This window comes from Hydra vulgaris, chromosome 03 (assembly GCF_038396675.1).
Source record: "Hydra vulgaris chromosome 03, alternate assembly HydraT2T_AEP".
Taxonomy (NCBI): domain Eukaryota; kingdom Metazoa; phylum Cnidaria; class Hydrozoa; order Anthoathecata; family Hydridae; genus Hydra; species Hydra vulgaris.
The window spans coordinates 42,649,276-42,669,415 of NC_088922.1; the positions used below are offsets into that span (position 1 = coordinate 42,649,276).

At 27.6% G+C, this 20,140-nt stretch overlaps 1 protein-coding gene across 6 annotated transcripts in view; it reads right to left on the reverse strand.

Moving 5' to 3' along the window:
* The window catches only part of LOC100201949 (kinesin-like protein KIF20A), an 87,186-nt gene that overhangs the window by 63,580 nt on the left and 3,466 nt on the right, over positions 1-20,140 (reverse strand). For all 6 annotated transcript variants that reach the window (XM_065793292.1, XM_065793291.1, XM_065793290.1 and 3 more), the window contains exons 2-3: positions 11,986-12,081; positions 4,266-4,507 (exon numbers count right to left, since the gene is read on the reverse strand). In XM_065793292.1, coding sequence (XP_065649364.1) covers positions 4,266-4,507; positions 11,986-12,081 — 338 coding nt within the window. The remainder of the gene's footprint in view (positions 1-4,265; positions 4,508-11,985; positions 12,082-20,140) is intronic.

Sequence of the window (20,140 nt, forward strand, 5' to 3'; positions counted from 1 at the left end):
TTCATATGAAAATCTTTATATCGATAATATTACTAAAACATATAAAAAGTCTGATACTACACAATACAACATATTAACATGGAAGCTAAAGTAATAGCAACAAATTTGGGTATTGCAGTTTTTATTTTAGAGCTTAAAAATGAATTTAACAAAATAATTATTCTAAATATTTTGTTTAACTCGTATAAAACATTTTATTTTTTTGCCAATTTTATTTAGTTATTTTATCTAGAGTTTTAATAAAACATTTGTTTTGTTGTTTTTAAAAAAAATTATTTTATAAAACAATTTCTAGTTCATATTGTTGCATATCATTAGCTTCTTTAAAATAATACTTATAAATAATGTCAACTATTAGTTAAAAGAGTCTAAAATTTTAAAAAGCCATGTAAACTTGTTATTTACTTGAACATTTAATTTTTTTTTTTTTAGAACAGTTTTAAAAATACACTTTGTTTTCGTTCATGACACTTATTTTAAATATTCTAAAATTACACAAAGATAGTGCATTTTCACCTATAATACTTAGTCTTTTTATTTCAATGTTTAAGGTGCATGCTTTTAGCTTTAAAAATGTACATTTTCAGCAAAATAATTTTTTATAATAGGTCAACTGACCCAGGTAGTTTGAATTCAAACAAAAACAAACAAACAAAAAATGATGCATCTTAATATGCATATTATGTAATAGCATATAAATAAGCCCATTTCTATTAAACTTATAATATAATATACTAATACAATATATTACATCCTAGTCCCTTTGGTGTGCATTGTTTAGGCAACCTAAAATGTCTTGCTTTTAAAATTATTGAATTTTTTTAACTAGATTATTAAAGTTGTCTTTAATAAAAAATACTCTTCTTTATTTCTAATAACTTCTTGGGTACCACAAGCCTTGGGTACCCTTCCATTACTGGCCATGTGTTGTTCCTCGTCTATATTAATGATCTTCCTGATAATTTTACTTTTAAAATGATTTGATTTGCTAATGACACAATTGCCTGCTTAGAACAAGCAGGCAATCTTGACTGTGACATCTTGGGCTTGCAGTATTTGTTGAGTTTTAAACTTAGTTGTTTACTGCAAATAATTATCACAAGGATGTTAATGTTGTTATATCAATGAATGGAAACACAATTATTGGGTCCTCTTCGACTTTAGGCTTTCGACTTTAGGTTATTATTATTCAGTACTGATATGTATCATATGTATAAGTTACTATCTGCTAAGATTGTCTCTCTTTATAGCTTTAGACATGTTTTCCTGACAACCCTAATCATTTACCTTCACTCCTTGATTTACGTCTGGTCTCTGATCCTAGCTTGTGTTTGACTTCTCCTTTTTCTCTTTTAGGTGGTTCTGACCACCTAAAGATTTAAACAGAAAACAATATTTAGAAAAGCCACATTGTATATGCTGGCTTTTGAACATATACAATGTGGCTTTTCTAAAAGAATGAGGCCCTTCTTTTAGAAAAGAGGCCTGTAAAATTTAGATCAAAATTTGTCAATGCTGACGCAAAAGCCAATCTACCTTTGCTTTATGAAGGCATACTACTGCCAATCTGAATCTCTTAAATTGTCTGCATGCAAAAATAAATGTAAAAAATATTTGCTCATTATCAGTTCATAATTTATTTATTGTAATTACTTGTTTTTTGAAGTTTGACAATTTATATTTAAAAAAAAACTTTTTTTTTTTAATTTTTTCTTAAATTAGTTTGTCATTTAAAAGTTAATAAAAATCTGTTGTTCTTACATTTTTCTGCTCAAAATTTTAGCGTTTTTGTTGTTACAAAATATATTCTGATGATGAGTAAGTTATGAAAATACAGGGTATTCTGAAATGGTTGACCCCATTCTAAATACCCATATCTTGGAAATTACTTGATGGATCTTAATGAAACTAAATACACTTTATTTTGAAGGTCATAAGTCTTATTGGTTAAATTTACAAAGAAAAGTACAAATATTTGTTGGTTCTACTACAGATATTCATAAATGTTCAATATGAGCGCCGCCTGTGACTCTGCAAATGTCACTTTTGGTGAGGCCCTCTCGTGTTCAACTGTGCAATGAGGATTTTCTTCGCCTCAAATGCGAACATTATGTTTATTACCTTTTCCACTCGTGTGAAATGTGGATTCATCACTAAAAACTAGCTGATCATTGAAATCGTCCCCTTCGAGTTTATCTTGCATTTCAACACAAAATTCTTGATGTTGTCGCTTATCACATGCCCTCAAGGCCTGAACGAGCTACAGCTCATAAGGTTTAAATCGCAATCATTTCCTCAGAATTTGCCAAACTGTTGTTTGTGAAATGTGGGTTTTTACACTTGCTCTTTTAAGACTCTTCCAAGGACTACGCAGGAAGGCTTCACAAACCTGCTCCACTGTCTATGCTGATGTTGATGGCTGTCCTGGCAATTTAGGTATGCACAAGCAGCCCTTTTCTTGGAATATTTGGTGCCAAGTCCTAATTTTTTTTGTAGTTGCTGCCTTCTTTGCAAATTTTGTGAAGACACGCTGCACTGTCTTCGGTGACTGAGTCCAAGCATACTCTAACAAGAAAAATGCCGTTTCTTTCGAAGTGAGCGGCATTTCTTAACCTGAAAAGATAGAAATGCCAAACATTACACACATAAACTTGAAACGTTTCTACACAAGCTGTGAAAATTTGAGATCATTCCAACAAAATTTGCCAAAATTATTGGGCTACAAGACGGGGTCAACCATTTCGGAACACCCTGTATATGAAAACTATCACCATTGCACGGAAACATTGTTTATAAATAAGAAAAACAGCTATTTTAAGTATCATTTTTTTTAGATTTCTTTTTTTTTTCCCTTCACATGTTTTTAAAGGGTCAGATCATTTACAATTTCAAAAAGTTTAAAAAAAAAAAAAGAAGGAAAACATCTACTGTAGGAGAAGTAAATTTAAATTCCTCACGGAGGTTAGACCAATTAGATGTAAACAGCAAACAGGTGTAAACTGTTTTTTTATTTTTTAAACAACTTGCCATTAAAACCTATAAAAATGTAATAAATACACTATGATTTTTTTGTTTTGTTAAAAAACAACTTTGAAACTAAAAATCACTAATTTGTAAATTTGTTATGTACTTACATAAAGTTTAATTGCCACACTCTTTAAAATATTGTCTAAAGCTATGCTTTTTTAAAGCAATGCTTTTAAAATCAATTAATCATTACCCCTTTCATAACAGAAAGCAAAAAATACAAATATATTTTTTGCCGACCTGACGTCAGCTAAGTACGGCACTCCTGAAATCCTTCAAATTTTACAGGCTGCTAAGCTTAAGCCTGTCCCATTGTCATAAGATTGCATTTATTTCTACAAATACTACCTTTGGTGGCTGCTAAAGAGGTCATCAGCGATTATAGAATTGTTTCATTAATTAAAACTTAATCTTGCATGACTTGTCATTGGCAAAGTCACATCATCAAAGTTCTTTTATGTTTAAAAAACATCTATCTAGCTTTTCCCTCAAACTTTAGGCTTTTGTAATTCACTCTTAATTGCTCTCGTACTCATAGATTTTTTTTACTTTTTTTTTCTCTTCTTCAACTTTTTGCTTATAAACTCTCTTCTTTATTTTCTATTACCTATTAATAGTTGCTTGCAGTCATGGCTTTATGCAATAAAAAATAAAAGAAAATATAAAAGAAAAAGCAAACAAAAGGATTTCTATATTTGATAAATAGAAAATAATAAAAAATAAAACTGTAATAAAAATTTTATCACAAGAGGTTTGAAGACAAATTTACAAAAAAAGTTCATGTTTTTAAACATGATCTCTTTTTACTTTTTTTATGTTTTAAAAAAGACTTGAGTGAAATGACTTATGATTTTAAAAAAACTTATGTGATTTACAAATTACTTTTTTTTGTTTTTGTTTTCTTCTATGAAAAGTATCAACAAAAAACAAAAAAAACCTAAAGCATAATTTTTTATTTACTTCTAAAATAATTTATTTTTTTTTACTTTTGTTACTTTAAATGTCATTTTCAAATGAAAATTTTATATACATTAAATTTTCATTTGAAATTGTCTTACAAAAACCAAGTCCGAAAACATTATTAGGATAACAATATGACACTTTTAATTTTTTTTTTTTTTTTTAAAGTCACCTTAAAGACTTAGAAGTGACCCGCTAAAGTTAAAGAGGCTACCTAATTTTTTTTTCCTAATTGTTGCTATACTATAGAAAAATTTGATTAGGACAAAAGTATATACCTTTCCTGAGTTGGTTACCCCATAAGTAAAAACAAGCCCATTTTGTCCATCCAATAAATCTTCCACAAACGGTAACATAGTTTTATCAAAAAATTCCTTTTGCTTGGTAGTTTCTTTGAAAACATAAGTGAAGCTATACTCGTGTGATTGATCACTTGCTAACCGCATGCCTGATTTGTACATAAATGAATTTTGAGGAGGTAAAAGTTCAATGTTTGTATCGTCTTTTATTAAAATACATCCTAAAGTTTAAATAAATTATATACAGGTCTGTTATACAGGCTAAATTTGGCTATACACTTTTACAGAAATTTGCCTATAAACTTTTACAGAATATATTATACATTGACTACAGAAATGATTTTTAATAAAATTATTTTGCTCTAGCATTGAAGTATTGAAAGTATTGAAAATATTGGCAAAGATGGTTTTTTTTATATTTTCAAAAGTTTGATACCTATATCAAGAATATTTAAAAAGATTTTACTGTGAATGTTATAAAGACACTTTTAAGTACCTTTATAAGAGTTTTCTGTAATGATAAGAGTTGTATGTAATGAAATAAAATTCCTCTTTATACAAATATAATGAGGACTTGTACTTCAGCCAAATAAACTTATATATATAAATTCATTTGGCTGAAATATAAGTCCTCTGCATAACACTGTTCTTTTTTTCTTTTCCAGTCACTTATAATTTACATCTAGAAAATCTCAGCAGTAGCCTCCTAACATCGCAGATCTCCATTTTCCTTGATAGCTGTTTTCCATTGTCACTATGTCCTAATAGAAACATTCACCATGTTCAACGCTAACTGGACCACAGTTATCAGAGGAAAATGAGAGTGCAGAAAATAAATCATATGTTGCAGCCTAATTTCTGGTAGACTATGAGATGTCTTGTCACAAGTTCATAGTTATCTGCTTTCTTGTTTCTTAAAAAAGTTCTTAACTACATATTTGAAGAATTTCAAGGAATTCTTCCTAAAACCCTGGAGGATCTTATATAAATGTTTATCTTTTAGAAGTTCACATATCTGTGGACCAGTAAACACATTTTTTTTTAATTTAGTCTCACTCAGCCGAGGAAATTTCTAACTTTATATGTAACTATGATAACAAAATTCTCTTAGAGTTCACTAATGGAATGTGTTGTACACTTTTTTAAATGGATTCAGAGATTTTTAAGAGAACCATACTTTTGTTTTATAGTAGTTAGACCATGCTCTATTAATCTACTCACAGAGAAAGCAGCAAAATTTGCTGTATCCCTGTTGTATTCCCAGTAAGTTGGAAATTACTTTTAGATCCTTAAAGATCAGCCAACGGTGGCCATTGCAGTAAATAAAGTCAAAAAAAACTGCATGTCGACATGCAAAACTTCTTTATGGCAACAACATACCCAACAAAAATTGTTTATTCTAATTACTAATAATTAACGTAATAACATTTCTTTCAAATTTAGCTTTGAAGCATCAAAACAGATTCTCCACTCTTCAGGTTTGAATTCATTAGTCCATTGATCTCATGGCAGAATACAAGGTCATTTTTTATGCAAAGAAATTAGCTAATTTTTTGTGGCAGACAAAAATATTGAAATTTTTACATTCTCCTACAGCAGATTCCTCTGCTGTAGTCTGAAGACTAGAATTTCTGCATTGTTTTTGACAAATTGAGGCCTCTAATCAAGATACATAATTCATTCTGTGTAATTTTGAGTCAGTCTACTGAGGCTTTGTCAGCAATAAAATCAAGACCTTATGATGTTGAGGGTTCGGGTGATTTGGTTTTACCATCATCTGATTTTTCATCTTTAGATTATTCTGCTGGTAGATCAGGAATGGAGAGTTATTCTTCATGAGTTACTAGGCAAATTGCAGATGATATACTATGATAGTTTACATTCTTTCTTCTCAAACATTCTGTGCTCTAGGGATAACACAGTACAAAAAAACTCTGCAAGAAATTATTTTGTTGTAATAATTCATGAAGTGAAGTCATAGACATTGTTTAGAGACTAGATGACCATAAAATATTGATGTTACAATTTTGTCAACATTTTGGAACCCCATAATCTAATCAGTCTTTGCAGGTTTATGATAGCCAAAGTTTGAGCACAATTGGAGCATGTTAACTCATGCTACTGGGTGCTTACATTTAAAAAAAAAATTTCTTATGACACGTCTCAAACAAAAAGCAATAGCATTTTAACTAATTAATATTCAATTATAAATATATATAAATATCTAATTATAAAAAAATATATATATATATATATATATATATGTATGTATGTGTATATATATACATATATACATATATATGTATAATGTATATATATACATATATATATATATATATATATATATATATATATATATATATATATATATATATATATATATATATATATATATATATATATATATATATATATATATACATTACATATATATATATATATATATATATATATATATATATATATTATATAATGTATATATAATATATATATAAATATATATATATATATATATATATATATATATATATATATATATATATATATATATATACATATATATGTATAATGTAATATAAAAACTTTTTACTACTTGCCTGATGATTGTGGTAACACATGACACTCTGATTAGCAACATTCTACTGTAATACAACAGTTTACTATATTTATTAGCATTAAATTAATTCCTCGAACTTTAGGTCTTTATAATTCACTCTTATTTTAATTGCTTCACTGTTTTTGTAACAATTCACTGTAACAAAAGTTAATTCTAATATATTATATTATACAGCTCTAGTTTCTCTATTGAGTTTTAAGTATACAAAAATATACGTGATAATATAAGAGTATTCACTTAGTATTTATGTATATACATATATATATATATATATATATATATATATATATATATATATATATATATATATATATATATATATATATATATATATATATATATATATATATATATATATATAGAACTCTTCCTGATGATCCAGCAATGGTGAAACTTAAAGTTGAAGAAAAAAGTTAGACAAGTGTTTTTTACTAATTTATATATGAGCCCATGAGATCCATAGTGGTCACTTTTTTCAATATTTTCACTTTTTTCAATATTTTCAATACTTTTTTCAATATTTTCACACCATAGTGGTCACTTTTTTCAATATTTTGAAATGATGCCACCAATGGTTAGCATTTTGTTTATTCTATTACATGGCAGAGTGGTATAAGTCTAATGATATCGATAATGATGCTGGAACTGTTTTTAGTTATGCTCCTCACTAAACAGCTGTTTTTGTTCACAGCCATAGTGATATTAGTCAGACTTATACGAAACTAGATATGAGTGACTTATACCACTATGCATCTCAGGGGCTCATATATATATATATATATATATATATATATATATATATATATATATATATATATATATATATATATATATATATATATATATATATATATATATATATACACACACCAGAGAATAAAGCTACTATAGCTTGGAACAGAAAACTTTAACTTATTCTCCTAAAGACAGAATAGAAAGAACAAATCGCGGTTTTAATTTCTTATAGGGAAAATTAACAGCTGTTAGGAGTTCCTGTAGCAGATGGAAGCACTGGTAAAGAATAAGTCCTGGCTATATATGAGCATCTCAAGGAATGGGGTGTCTTCCATACTATTAAGGCAATCTGTTTTGACAACACTTATTGGTAAAAAAAAAATCTTCTTAAGATCATGCTAAGAGGTGTTTTTGAATGTAAGTAAGGATCAACAACTGGGCCGCAACCTAATATAGTCAAGAAATTTGAAAAGGCATTGGCTAAACTCAACAAGAAACAATATAATGCAAGTTTCACCAACAAAACTGTGAAAAAACATCTTTGAAAAAACCTTCTGAAGCAATTGCCAACATATCTGCCCATTTCAAAACTAAACATGCGGAATCATAACCCAGAGACAATTACAAAGAATTTATATGATTAGTATTGGTGTTTCTAGGAGCATTTAATGGAACAGAAATGGGATCTAAATCAGTAGGTGCCATGAATCATGCCAGGTAGAAAACTAATGTCATTAATTGTCTCCCAAATAAAAATATCTGAAGATATCTCTGTTCTGCAGACAATTCAAAATGAGTGATGAAGAACAGTGCCTTAACAGCCAACTCAGACTGAGACTAAGACAGAAAATTCAAGCATTGTAAACTCCGAATTTTGAAGAGATTATTTGGAAAAACTGATTGATTCATGGTTATCTTGTTAATTAACAAAGAGACCATAAATTTCTTTTAGCATTTCCAGATTATTGCAGATTTTTCAGAGAACCCCCAGTAGCTGGCCTGAAAATATACATTTTCAATGATAGATTGGGTATTGTAAAATCACTAAAGGTTGTTAACCATGTGGTGTAGAACAAGGAGTGAAATTAATTACAGGCTTTAATAACCTTCTCATTAAGATAAGGAGCAGAAAAATGTTTTATAAGTAGTAGACAAATGCTGAAAGCTATATCTTGATGTTTCTAAAAACATTTTAGGCAAACCTTTAGAATAGATTATTCATTATTGTATCCTTAAAATACATTGAAATATGTTGTTTTGTTTTTTTAAATTATTTTATTTTATCATAACTAATTTTATACTCTGAAAAATGTTAAACAAATTTAATAGCATAAATTCCCAAATAGAGATTTCTCATCCTATTTTTTCCTCAATTTGAGATTTTTAAGGTTTCATTAGATTTACTGTAGAGAAAACCCAACAAATTAAAAAAGAAAAACAGTTTCTTTACATAAACTTACAACTTAAAACAAATTTAACAGAATGATGCTTTGTAATCATAATCATATCAATCACCATGCTGATTTTTACCAGTTCGTATATTGATGCTAATAAAGTAAAGCTTTTGTGAACAATAAAGAGTATTCAAAAACAAGTAATGCTTAAATGTTTAAGATTAATAATAATTTTTTTAAAGATTTTAAGGTTGATTTTCACCTCTGGAGAGAGATTTCACTTGCAATTTTTTTTTGTTTTTTTGTTTTGTTTTTGAATTTGCCCCTGTTGTTACAATCATAATAGTGACCATCTAAAATTATCTACAAAATAAGTTGAATGTCTATTTGTTTTTTTACTACTACATTTGGATTTACGTGAGGTTTTTATTGTAGTTCAGAGTAAAATTTACATTCATCTTTTCTCTTAAAGTAATTAAAAAATCAAAGAATAAATAACTCTGAAATAAAAAAACTTTTTTATAAACAATTTTTTTAAAAATATAGTAAAAAAGATTTTTTTTACTAATTTTTTTTTTATTAATACTTACACAATATTAATTTTTACTAATGTTATTGTAAAAAAATTAAGAAAACTTAATTTCAATACTAGAGCAAATTAATTGAAGTTTACTACAGAAATCATAATTTTTAAATATATATCATTTATTTTATCAATAATATTTTAAAATAATAGAATAATAAAAAACAATAATATTTTAAAATAATAGAAATTAAAGCTGTACCAAAATATTGAAATCAAGTATCGACAATATTTGCATTTTCTCTTGGTATTGATATTAATAAAAATCCAATACTTTACATATTCTATAATGATGTATGAATAACTCCTTATGGACATAAATAAAGATTGGTTTTAATTTAACTCAATAATTTACATACTAATAATGATTGCTACATAAATAATTCCCATAGGGTATTATTTTTGCACAAAGAAATTCATGTGTGAACATAAAAGCTGTAATGCTAACCTAAAAAAGAGATGATATGAGTCAACTAATAGTTTAAAACTATGTAGATTATTAGACTAAGATCCGATTAGAATCCAATTTAAACTTTTATATGATTTGTTTTAAATTCAAATAGTAAAAAACTTTTTATGAACAACTTTATTTTAATATTCAGATATGTATTCTGTATTATATATATATATATATATATATATATATATATATATATATATATATATATATATATATATATATATATATATATATATATATATATATATATATATATATATATATATATATATATATATATATATATATATACAGTGAGCAAAAAAATTAATCATGCACCATAGTAAAAACTTTTTAAAATTGAATTTAAACTAAATTAAGTTGAAAATTTTGATTTTTGAAACAGAGCGTTTATATTAAATAATTAAAATTTATATATGAATTTATCGAAAAAGGAACTAAAAAGTTACAAAATAATAATATAAGTTACGAAAAATTACAAAAGAAATAAAAAATCAAAAAACCAAGGCAAAAAAATTAAACATGCATAATTTAAAAAATTAAATTAAAAATAAAGAAAATTAATATAAAATTAATAACGCGTAGGTCCACCATTTGATTGAATGATGGCTAAACAACGTCTACGCATTGAATTTACCAAGATTCTGGTAATATCTGACCCAATTTCTGACCAAAAACTCGAAATTAAGTTTTTCAGATCGGCTTTCTTCGAAATTTGCCGATCTTTTAATTTTTTCTCGACGTGAGCCCAAAGATGCTTGATTGGGTTCAAGTCTAGTGATTGAGCAACCCATTCGAGCATTTTGAACCCTGAAACTTATAAATATTCGACGACCGAACGAGCCGTATGCTTAGGATCATTGTCATGTTGAAAGATAAAATTATCTTTCAATCCGACAATTTCTACAGATGAACTTAAATTATCTTGCAGAATTGATTTATATAAATATTGATCCATTCTTTGATCAATAAACGCCAATTTCTCAACTTCGTTCGCTGCCAAAGATCGATTTTGATGCGCCATAGTCTTTCGTTTGCGTCCTCTTCCAGGTTGATTTTCGAGGTTTCCAACTTTTTTAAACTTTTCCTTGATGGATTGAACAGTTGCAGGTGATATACATAGCATTTTAGCTATTGATCTTTGGCTTTGGCCATCTTGCGTAACGCAATTACTTGTGCACGAAGTCCGATCGAATGAGATGTGTAGCTTCTTTTAGATTTTATATTTTCAATGCTGGTCAATGCTGGTCAAGTTTAATATAAATATATAGTTTAAATTAATATAAATAAATAATATAATTAAATATAATTTTTGATACTTACCATTCGAATTTTCTTGTTGCATGATTAATTTTTTTGTCAGGAATTTTCAATAAAGTTAGTTCTTTATTTTTTTAAATATAACAAATTCAAATTTTTTATTTTCAAACATATGATTTTTTAAGCGCTATCTTTTGATGAAATTAGTTTTTCAAAAAAGTTTATACTTTTTGAGAAAAATGCATTTTTATTAATTTCTATTGGCTGCATGATTAATTTTTTTACTCACTGTGTATGTATATATATATATATATATATATATATATATATATATATATATATATATATATATATATATATATATATATATATATATATATATATATGAAAATAATTGATTTAAATGATTTTACTTGTGGTGCATTACAATTTTAATACGAAAAAAAAAAAAAAACCCTTTATTTTCTTTAAATTACCTTGGGTTTTTTTAAGTATTGGTATGTAATGTCTATCTTTTTTTAGTATTGGTAGTATCAATATCAGGAAAAAATTTGGTATCGGTATTGGGTGAAAATTTGCCTTTGGCAGAGCTCTATAAAAGTAATCTCATTATAATTACTCAAATTGTAGTTTAAATAATAAATGTATACCTTGGTTTTCATTTTGAGATAATTCTGCTTTGATAAAAGGTCTTATGCGCAAAAAAACTTTCATAGGTTCCTTTTCTTTATCTGCATCAGATAAAGCTAAAAAATTCAAAAAATATTATTTAAAAGATTTGTATTAGAATAAAACCAAACCAACAATTAACTTTATTTTTATATATTTTGCAAACCATCTCACAACTCATGTTGTTGTGACATCAATTGATCAACTCAGTAACATTAATAATTATTACCCCTAATAATTACTTGAATACTTAAATAATTATCAGGGGTGTATAAGTGATAGGAAAAAAATTATTTAAGTAATTTTAGTTATTTTCCAAACAATGAATTATTACATACATTATTGTGTGATAGTACTATATAAGTATAACAAAACATAGCATAACTAAAATTTAATTCTAGAGAGCAAAAAACATAATATCAATCATTTTATTATGTAATGATGTTCTCAACTTAATAAAAAAAGTCCAGCAGCATCAAAGCATATTTCTGCCTCAACTGATGAAAAATAATTGTAAAGATTAAAAGCACAAAGCAATTTTTTAAGAATATTTTGGCCACCATTTCATCCTTTAAATAAACGCATTTCTTTTTTGATGCAATCCAAATTATTTAATAAAGCTATTTCTAAATTTATGTTCTATAGTTAAGAAAAGGTGAAGTTCTTCAACCTTATTATTTTTTTTAATGATTCTTTAATTTCATTATTGGATGCTTCATTCAACTGTAGACGATTAAGGACCTTTAGAATCATAAAAAAGACGTATTCATCAAAAACCATTGAAGTCAACAAATATAGTAAAACATAGTAGAGAAATCATCAAAGTAAGTTTAAAAAACAATATTTTACTTTTAGGATAGTATACAAAATTGAAAATCGAACTACATTTGACAAAAATTACTTCTTTTTACTTAAGAAATATAAATTTACTTAAATACTTTAGATGTTTAAAATAAAATTATTTAAGTACTTTAAGAACTCAAGAACTAAAAACTTATCGCATACTTTATGAATACCCTCTTATAATATAAGTTATAACACTAAAGTAATTAATTTTTTTCCAACCATTTGGCTAATTGAAATTCTACTATTCCCTTTCTTTTATATGTTTAACTAGTTAGAAGAATTAAACTACTGATAATTGGTGCAACCTTACTATTCAAAACAATAAAGAGAGATACAGTAAAGATTAAAATAATTATATTCCAAAACAATTATTAAAAATCTACACTCATTTTTTTAGAAAATATTTGTTGTTAGTATGAAGATTTTCATTACAGTATGGTAAGACTTTTAAATAAAAGAAAATTTTTTTTTAGAGTAATCTCATTAAATTAATAAATCACATGGTTTTTGTCTGCAACAAAATATTAAGAACTAATCTTTTTTTCGTTACTTAAATTATTAATTTAGTTTAAAAAATCAAAAAAATTATTAAAAAGTTGTAAAAATTATTATTAAGGGCAAATCTATAATTCCACCTCTCTTGTATGGTTCAGACTTTGTCACCTCACCTAAAGACAAAGCCAAACTGTTTGCTAAAAACTTTTCATCAATATCATCTCTTGATTCCACTAATTGCATTCTACCTGATATTGCCAACAAACAGGTTGATCCATTGCTTGACATTCATATCACTCCAGCATCTGTATCTAAAGTGATCTCCTGCCTAGACTCTTCTACAGCTTGTGGCCCAGACAACATACCTGTTATTGTCTTGCAGAAGTGTTCTCCAGAGCTGTCGTCTATACTCTCAAAACTATTCAACAAGTGCTTATCAGAGTCTTGTTTTCCAGCCTGCTGGAAAGCCACATCTGTTATCCCTATCTTCAAAAATTCTGGGGAGCGATCTGATTCGTCTAACTACCGTCCCATAAGTCTTCTTCCTATCATAAGCAAGGTTTTTGAATCTTTAATTAACAAACACTTAATCTCTCATCTTGAATCTGATAACTTACTTTCTGACTATCAATATGGATTTCGATCTTCTCGTTCTCGATTTGCTAACAGTAATAACTGACAGGTTTTATCGTGCATTAGATGAAGGTGGAGAGGTTAAGGCCATCGCTCTTGACATTTCAAAAGCGTTTGATAAAGTTTGGCATGCTGGTCTTCTCCATAAGCTTTCTTCTTATGGTGTATCCGGCAACATCTTTAAGATCATTGAATCCTTCCTTTCCAATCGTAGCATAAAAGTTGTCCTCGATGGACAGCACTCTTCTTCTTATTCTGTAACTTCAGGGGTTCCTCAAGGTTCTATCCTTGGCCCTATACTCTTTTTAATTTACATTAACGATCTTCCAGATATTCTCACATCTAAGGTGGCATTGTTTGCTGATGATACTACCATTTATTCTTGTCGTGATAAGAAACCAACACCCTCTGATTGCCTGGAGGGGGCATTTGAGCTTGAAAAGGATCTCACTTCTGCTACAGCATGGGGCTCACAGTGGCTGGTAAACTTTAATTCAGATAAAACACAATTTTTTTCAGCCAATCGTTATCGCAATAATTTAGATCTTCCTATATTTATGAACGGTGATGTACTCGATGAGTCACCTACTCTTCATCTTCTAGGATTAACTCTTACTTCCAATCTTTCTTGGAAACCATATATCAAATCGGTTGCAAAATTAGCATCTGCTAAGGTTGCATCTCTTTATCGCGCTCGCCACTTTCTTACTCTGGATTCTATTCTCTATCTCTATAAATCTCAAATCCGGCCTTGTATGGAATACTGTTGCCATATCTGGGGCGGATCTTCTAATGATGCCCTTTCTCTTTTAGACAAGGTGCAAAAGCGCATTGTAAACATAGTTGGACCTGCTCTTGCAGCCAACCTTCAACCATTATCACATCGTCATAATGTTGCTTCTCTTTCTCTTTTCTACAAATACTATAATGGGCACTGCTCTAAAGAGCTAGCGTCTCTTGTGCCATCTACTAAAATTCATTCTCGTGTTACTCGTCATTCAATTAAGTGTCATTCTTTTTCTGTGACTGTTCCTAAGTGCTCCAAAAACGCTTATTCGTCTAGTTTTTTTCCTCGAACATCAGCTCTTTGGAATTCGCTTCCTTCATCTTGCTTTCCTGATTCATATAATTTGCAATCTTTAAAATCGTCCGTCAATCGTTATCTTGCTCTACAATCTTCATCTTTTCTCTTACAGTAACTTCCAACTTTAATTAGTGGCTGCTTGCAGCCTTGTTGGAAGCGAAGATGTTTAAAAAAAAAAAAAAAATTTTTTGAAGCCATAATAACTTTGTTATATCGCACTATTCCTAGTATTCTTATTAGAAAAAAAAACTCATTTACATTTTTATATATTATTATATATTATTAAAAAAAAGAGCGTCATTTGGCCATCCCAAATAGAATTTTACTATCCTGCAGAGCAATGTATAGCAATGTATATAACCAGTGCTTTATATCCAGACCAATAGCATAATTATGACACTAATAAAGACAATGTACAGTAACCGAAAAACACAAAATATTTATCACATAACATAATCTTAAATTTAAATTTTAGTTTATCACCATTTTAACAACTAGAACAAGATTAAAGACAGGGACGCTGCAACTTAAGTCTAATAATAATGCAATATATCTGTTTGTGATTTAGCAATCATTTAATTAAAAAAGTTCAAGTGTTTCTGAGGCATAACATTTTCTTAAATTGAATCTTAGTCAAAACTAAAAAATTACATTAACTCTCAGTTTTTTAGAACAACCATGATACTTTATTCTGTATCCTGGTAAATAGTAAAATCACATAAGTCAACAAAAACAACATAAATTTCTGTTGTTCAAGTTATCAGATATGATTTTGAGTGATTTTGAAGTGCTTCAAAAACAGTAGACTTTTTCTTCTAAATGCTTACCATACTTAAGAACAGATATTCCAAAAAGCAACAAAATAATAGAACAAGTAGAGCTTTTATCTTATTGTAATTATTACTTGAAAATAGTGTTATAACAACATATAGACTGCATAACTTAATATGTTAATGGTTAAAAAAAAATCTAGGCCTTTTGACTCGTTTTTTGTATTATGACTTTAAACAGTTGTGTTAGTAATTAGTACTCAGCCATTAATTTCATATTTTTCTTGATACTTAAGATGCAATTTCATTAAATGATCAATAATAAACCTGTAAAAAAAAAAAACTTATAAAAAATTTGTTACTATCTTTCTTTTATAAGTTTACTGCTCTAGTGGAAACATTCACATATTTTCTCACTTAAAAATTCTTATTATAAGGCCATTAAAAATGTCTGTTTGACTTGCTTCATCCTGCAAGACCAATCTTTCTTTATTCAATATTGATGCTCGGCTTAACTCTTCCATTAACACTTTCATATTTTTGCAAAATAACTAATTAAGCCATACAGGTTGTCTATATACAGCCATACACATTGCCAATAAGTCTTCCAAACTTCACTTGCCACTATCAACACTATTCTCCTGGGCTGTATTTTTCATTGGCTATTTTCAGAAAAAAACTTCAACAATATTAAAATATGCACACAAAAAATTTTGAAAAAAAGAATGTTACAAATTTAGTTTCTCTTACTCAATATATAAATTTATGTATTGACTGCAAAAGATGCTTTTTAGTTTAGATAACACTTCTGCAGATTTCTTTATTAAATTTATTTGCCTAACAAGGCCATTTAACTCTTTGATTAAAAGGTTGGTGTACTAACGACTTGTCAACAAAACCATACAATGACTTTTTCTTGACTGTCACTAAAGTTTCCTTCGTTTCATTTCTTGCTGATAAAATTAATGCGTTTTACATTATAAGCACAAATATAGCACTTGTTGGTATACCAAAATTTATAATACTTTATTCTCGCTTAGTCTACTGTTATAGATGTTTTGTGGTATTTTTGCATGTGTGGCGCCCATGGTTTGTTTTATTGTCCAATTTTTATGGAAAAGTATGCTAAATAAGCACATTTAATGAAACTCGTTTTAATAAAATTCTGTTTTAAAGTATAATGTTAACAAATACAGCAGAACTATCAGAGTGTCATTTATAACAATATATAACAGAATTATCAGGGTCATAACAACTTTTTCTTGGTAAAGTCAATAGAGCTGAAAACATGCTATGGTCATAATTTTGTAAATTATGACCATAGCATATTTAAAAGATTAATAAGAACTTTAGAAATATAATAATATCAATCTTCAAAGATTTTTGCTATGGATTTTTGAAGAAGCCAATTATTACAAAAAGAAATTAAAAACTGCTGCTAAAGTAAAAGTAAATAATGTGCAAGTGTTATAAATTTTAAAAAAACATTTCATATTATAATATAAACAAACATATTTGCAGAAACTTATATTAAAAAAATGCCTATTTGTCCATGCTCATAGTGTCTATATCTTTTTTTGCAAAAAAAAATTTTTAAAAGGAAAACTAATTTCAATTAGAAAAACCAAAGTACTTTTATAAATTTCATAATACTTCATTATGTATGCTAATTTTGTTTACTATGTAGCTTCATTTAATGATAGGATCTTAATTGCACAGCAACTATTGAAAGAACTTATATAAACTCAAAGTATAGTACAGACTCAGTGAACCACTCTCTAACTCTAACACCTGGAAAATTCAACACTTAATTAGCTCAAACAAAACATTGAAGCCTCAGGAATAGTTTTCTAAAAACCTAGAAATATTACCATTACTGTAACAAACTTAAAGCTCATTTCCAGTCTAAATGCATCTGTGTAATGCTGTCAGTAATCAGAAAGTTAAATAATTCATCAAATGTGAAGTTAGGAATGGATATGTGGGTCATATTTCAAAGCAAGCTTCATGATTATATCAAATTTCATTCAACTCTGTTAAGTTAACTAAATGTCTTTCCAGGCATTCAAAACATCTAGCTCATGTCTGACCTCTAATCATTAAATCTTTTTTGCATTTGAACAAGACATTTAATTGGAAATTTATTATAAAAATATCTGGAAATTTATTTATGTTAAATCTTTTCTTGTTCTGAAAGGAAATAAACAAAATAAAAATCAAAACATAGTTTTATTCCTTAAAATTTAGCAAAAATCATTAAACTATAAAACTTTATCTTTAAAAAATCAATAAACACATATAGTAAATTAGGATTTTAAAACTGCTGGCAATAAATCTCTAATAGTATATCAAGCGTTATGGTAATTTCATGTCAAATGACCCAGACATTTTTTTAAATGTCACTCTATATCTCAGATTTTGGTGATTTTTATACAGTTGAGAGTGATTATTAAAATAAGAATTCCTTGAAAATTTTAGCATCTGGCTTCAAGAAGTTCCAGAAATATGACCATTTTACTTTTAACAGATGTTGGCCAGTCTCCTCTTGACCCCTCATACTTGCAACGTTTATTTAACTTGAAATCTATAAAGATGATAAAGTTATTTAACTTTAAAATCTTTTTACTTAAAAATGTGTACCTGGCTATTTTCAGGGGTGGTGAATCCAATGAAATGATCAGAAATGTAAAAAATTATTTTTAAGTACCTGTATTTATCAATTAAAATAAATTTAGGCAATTTTTTATATACCTGATTTTGATGCTCAAGAAACCCATGTGGCCTTGATATTATCAACAAAAAAATTATTACACATCATTTTATATTCATTGATCTTTCAAAAAAAATAAAGATTTTGAACTGCAAGTATATGGATTTCTATATATGGATAACAGGACATGGTACACACTTTTTGTAGCGGAGTATTGCAATTGATTTTGCACTACCTTCCAGACTAGCTGGAGCTCTGAAATTTTTGGCTTTTTTGTACTGCAGATGAATGTGCATGTTAAAGTTGTTTTCAGGGCCTAAGACACCAGGAGGAGGGCTGGGTCATGAACACTTTTTGATCATTCTGTATTTAATGATCTTTTTTGAAATATTTAAAGAAAGTACATATGTTTATAAGATTTTTGATTTGCAAGTATATGGATTAAAAGAGTCCTCCATCTAAATGGTTTTGATAAAATTTTATATTGCATAATTTAAAACTTTTTGAATTGAAAAGTAAACAAATAGAAAATTTGGCAAAAGACTGCTGTATTGTCTTAGGTGATTTTGCAGAAAAATATAAATTTATGTATCAAGATAAAATCCTAAGTTACTATTGGTGTCAAAGTCAATGCATGTTACACCCCGTTGCCCTCTATTTATTAAACGAAAATGACCAGCTTAAAGAAAAATCGTTTTACTTCATGTCAGAATAATAAGCATAATAAGCATGACATTTTGTTTTTGTGTATGAAGTTCAGACACACATAGTTAATTATTTAAAAGAAAATCATCCTAATATTTCAAAGATTCTTCACTTTTTAGATGGTTTGTGCTGCACAATATAAAAACCACAAAAACTTTTAAAATATCTGTCTCCATAAAGATGATTTTGACACTGATGCAAATTTGACATTTTTGCTACAAGTTATGGTAAGTCAACATGTGATGGTATTGGTGGCACTGTAAAATGATTAACTGCAAATACAAGTCTACAAAGCCCATAAATGACCAGATACTGAATAGTAATAAAATGCTTGACTACTATACAAAAAATACTAAAGGGATTATTTTTTTCAAAATTAAAAAAGAAAAACTGACTGAATTGTGTGCCACTTTGAAAAAACATTTTCAGCTAATTAGAACAATTCCTGGAATTAGGAGCTATATCAATTTAACTCAGAATTTATATATAATATAAGCTTTAAACCAACAAGTAAAGATTTTAATATAACAAGAATGTTTTCTTTTTCTGATTTTCAAAGTATTTAACCTAATCAGCAAAGAACATCAATACATTGAAAATTAACAATAATACATTGAATTCAGTTAATTTGTTGTGTAAATATGATATGTTACATTGGATTGGTATGATGAATGAAACTGATATTGAGCAAGATGTTATGGTAACATTTATGTACCTGCATGACCCTTTTAACAAACTTTTCTGACCATCTTAAGCAGATAAGTGTTGGGTTCCAATTACCAACATAATTTGTACCACTAATGTTGTTACACCTGTAACAACAACTGGACATATGTATACTTTGACCGTTGACACATCTAACCAAATCTTAACACAATCTTGATATTTTTTAT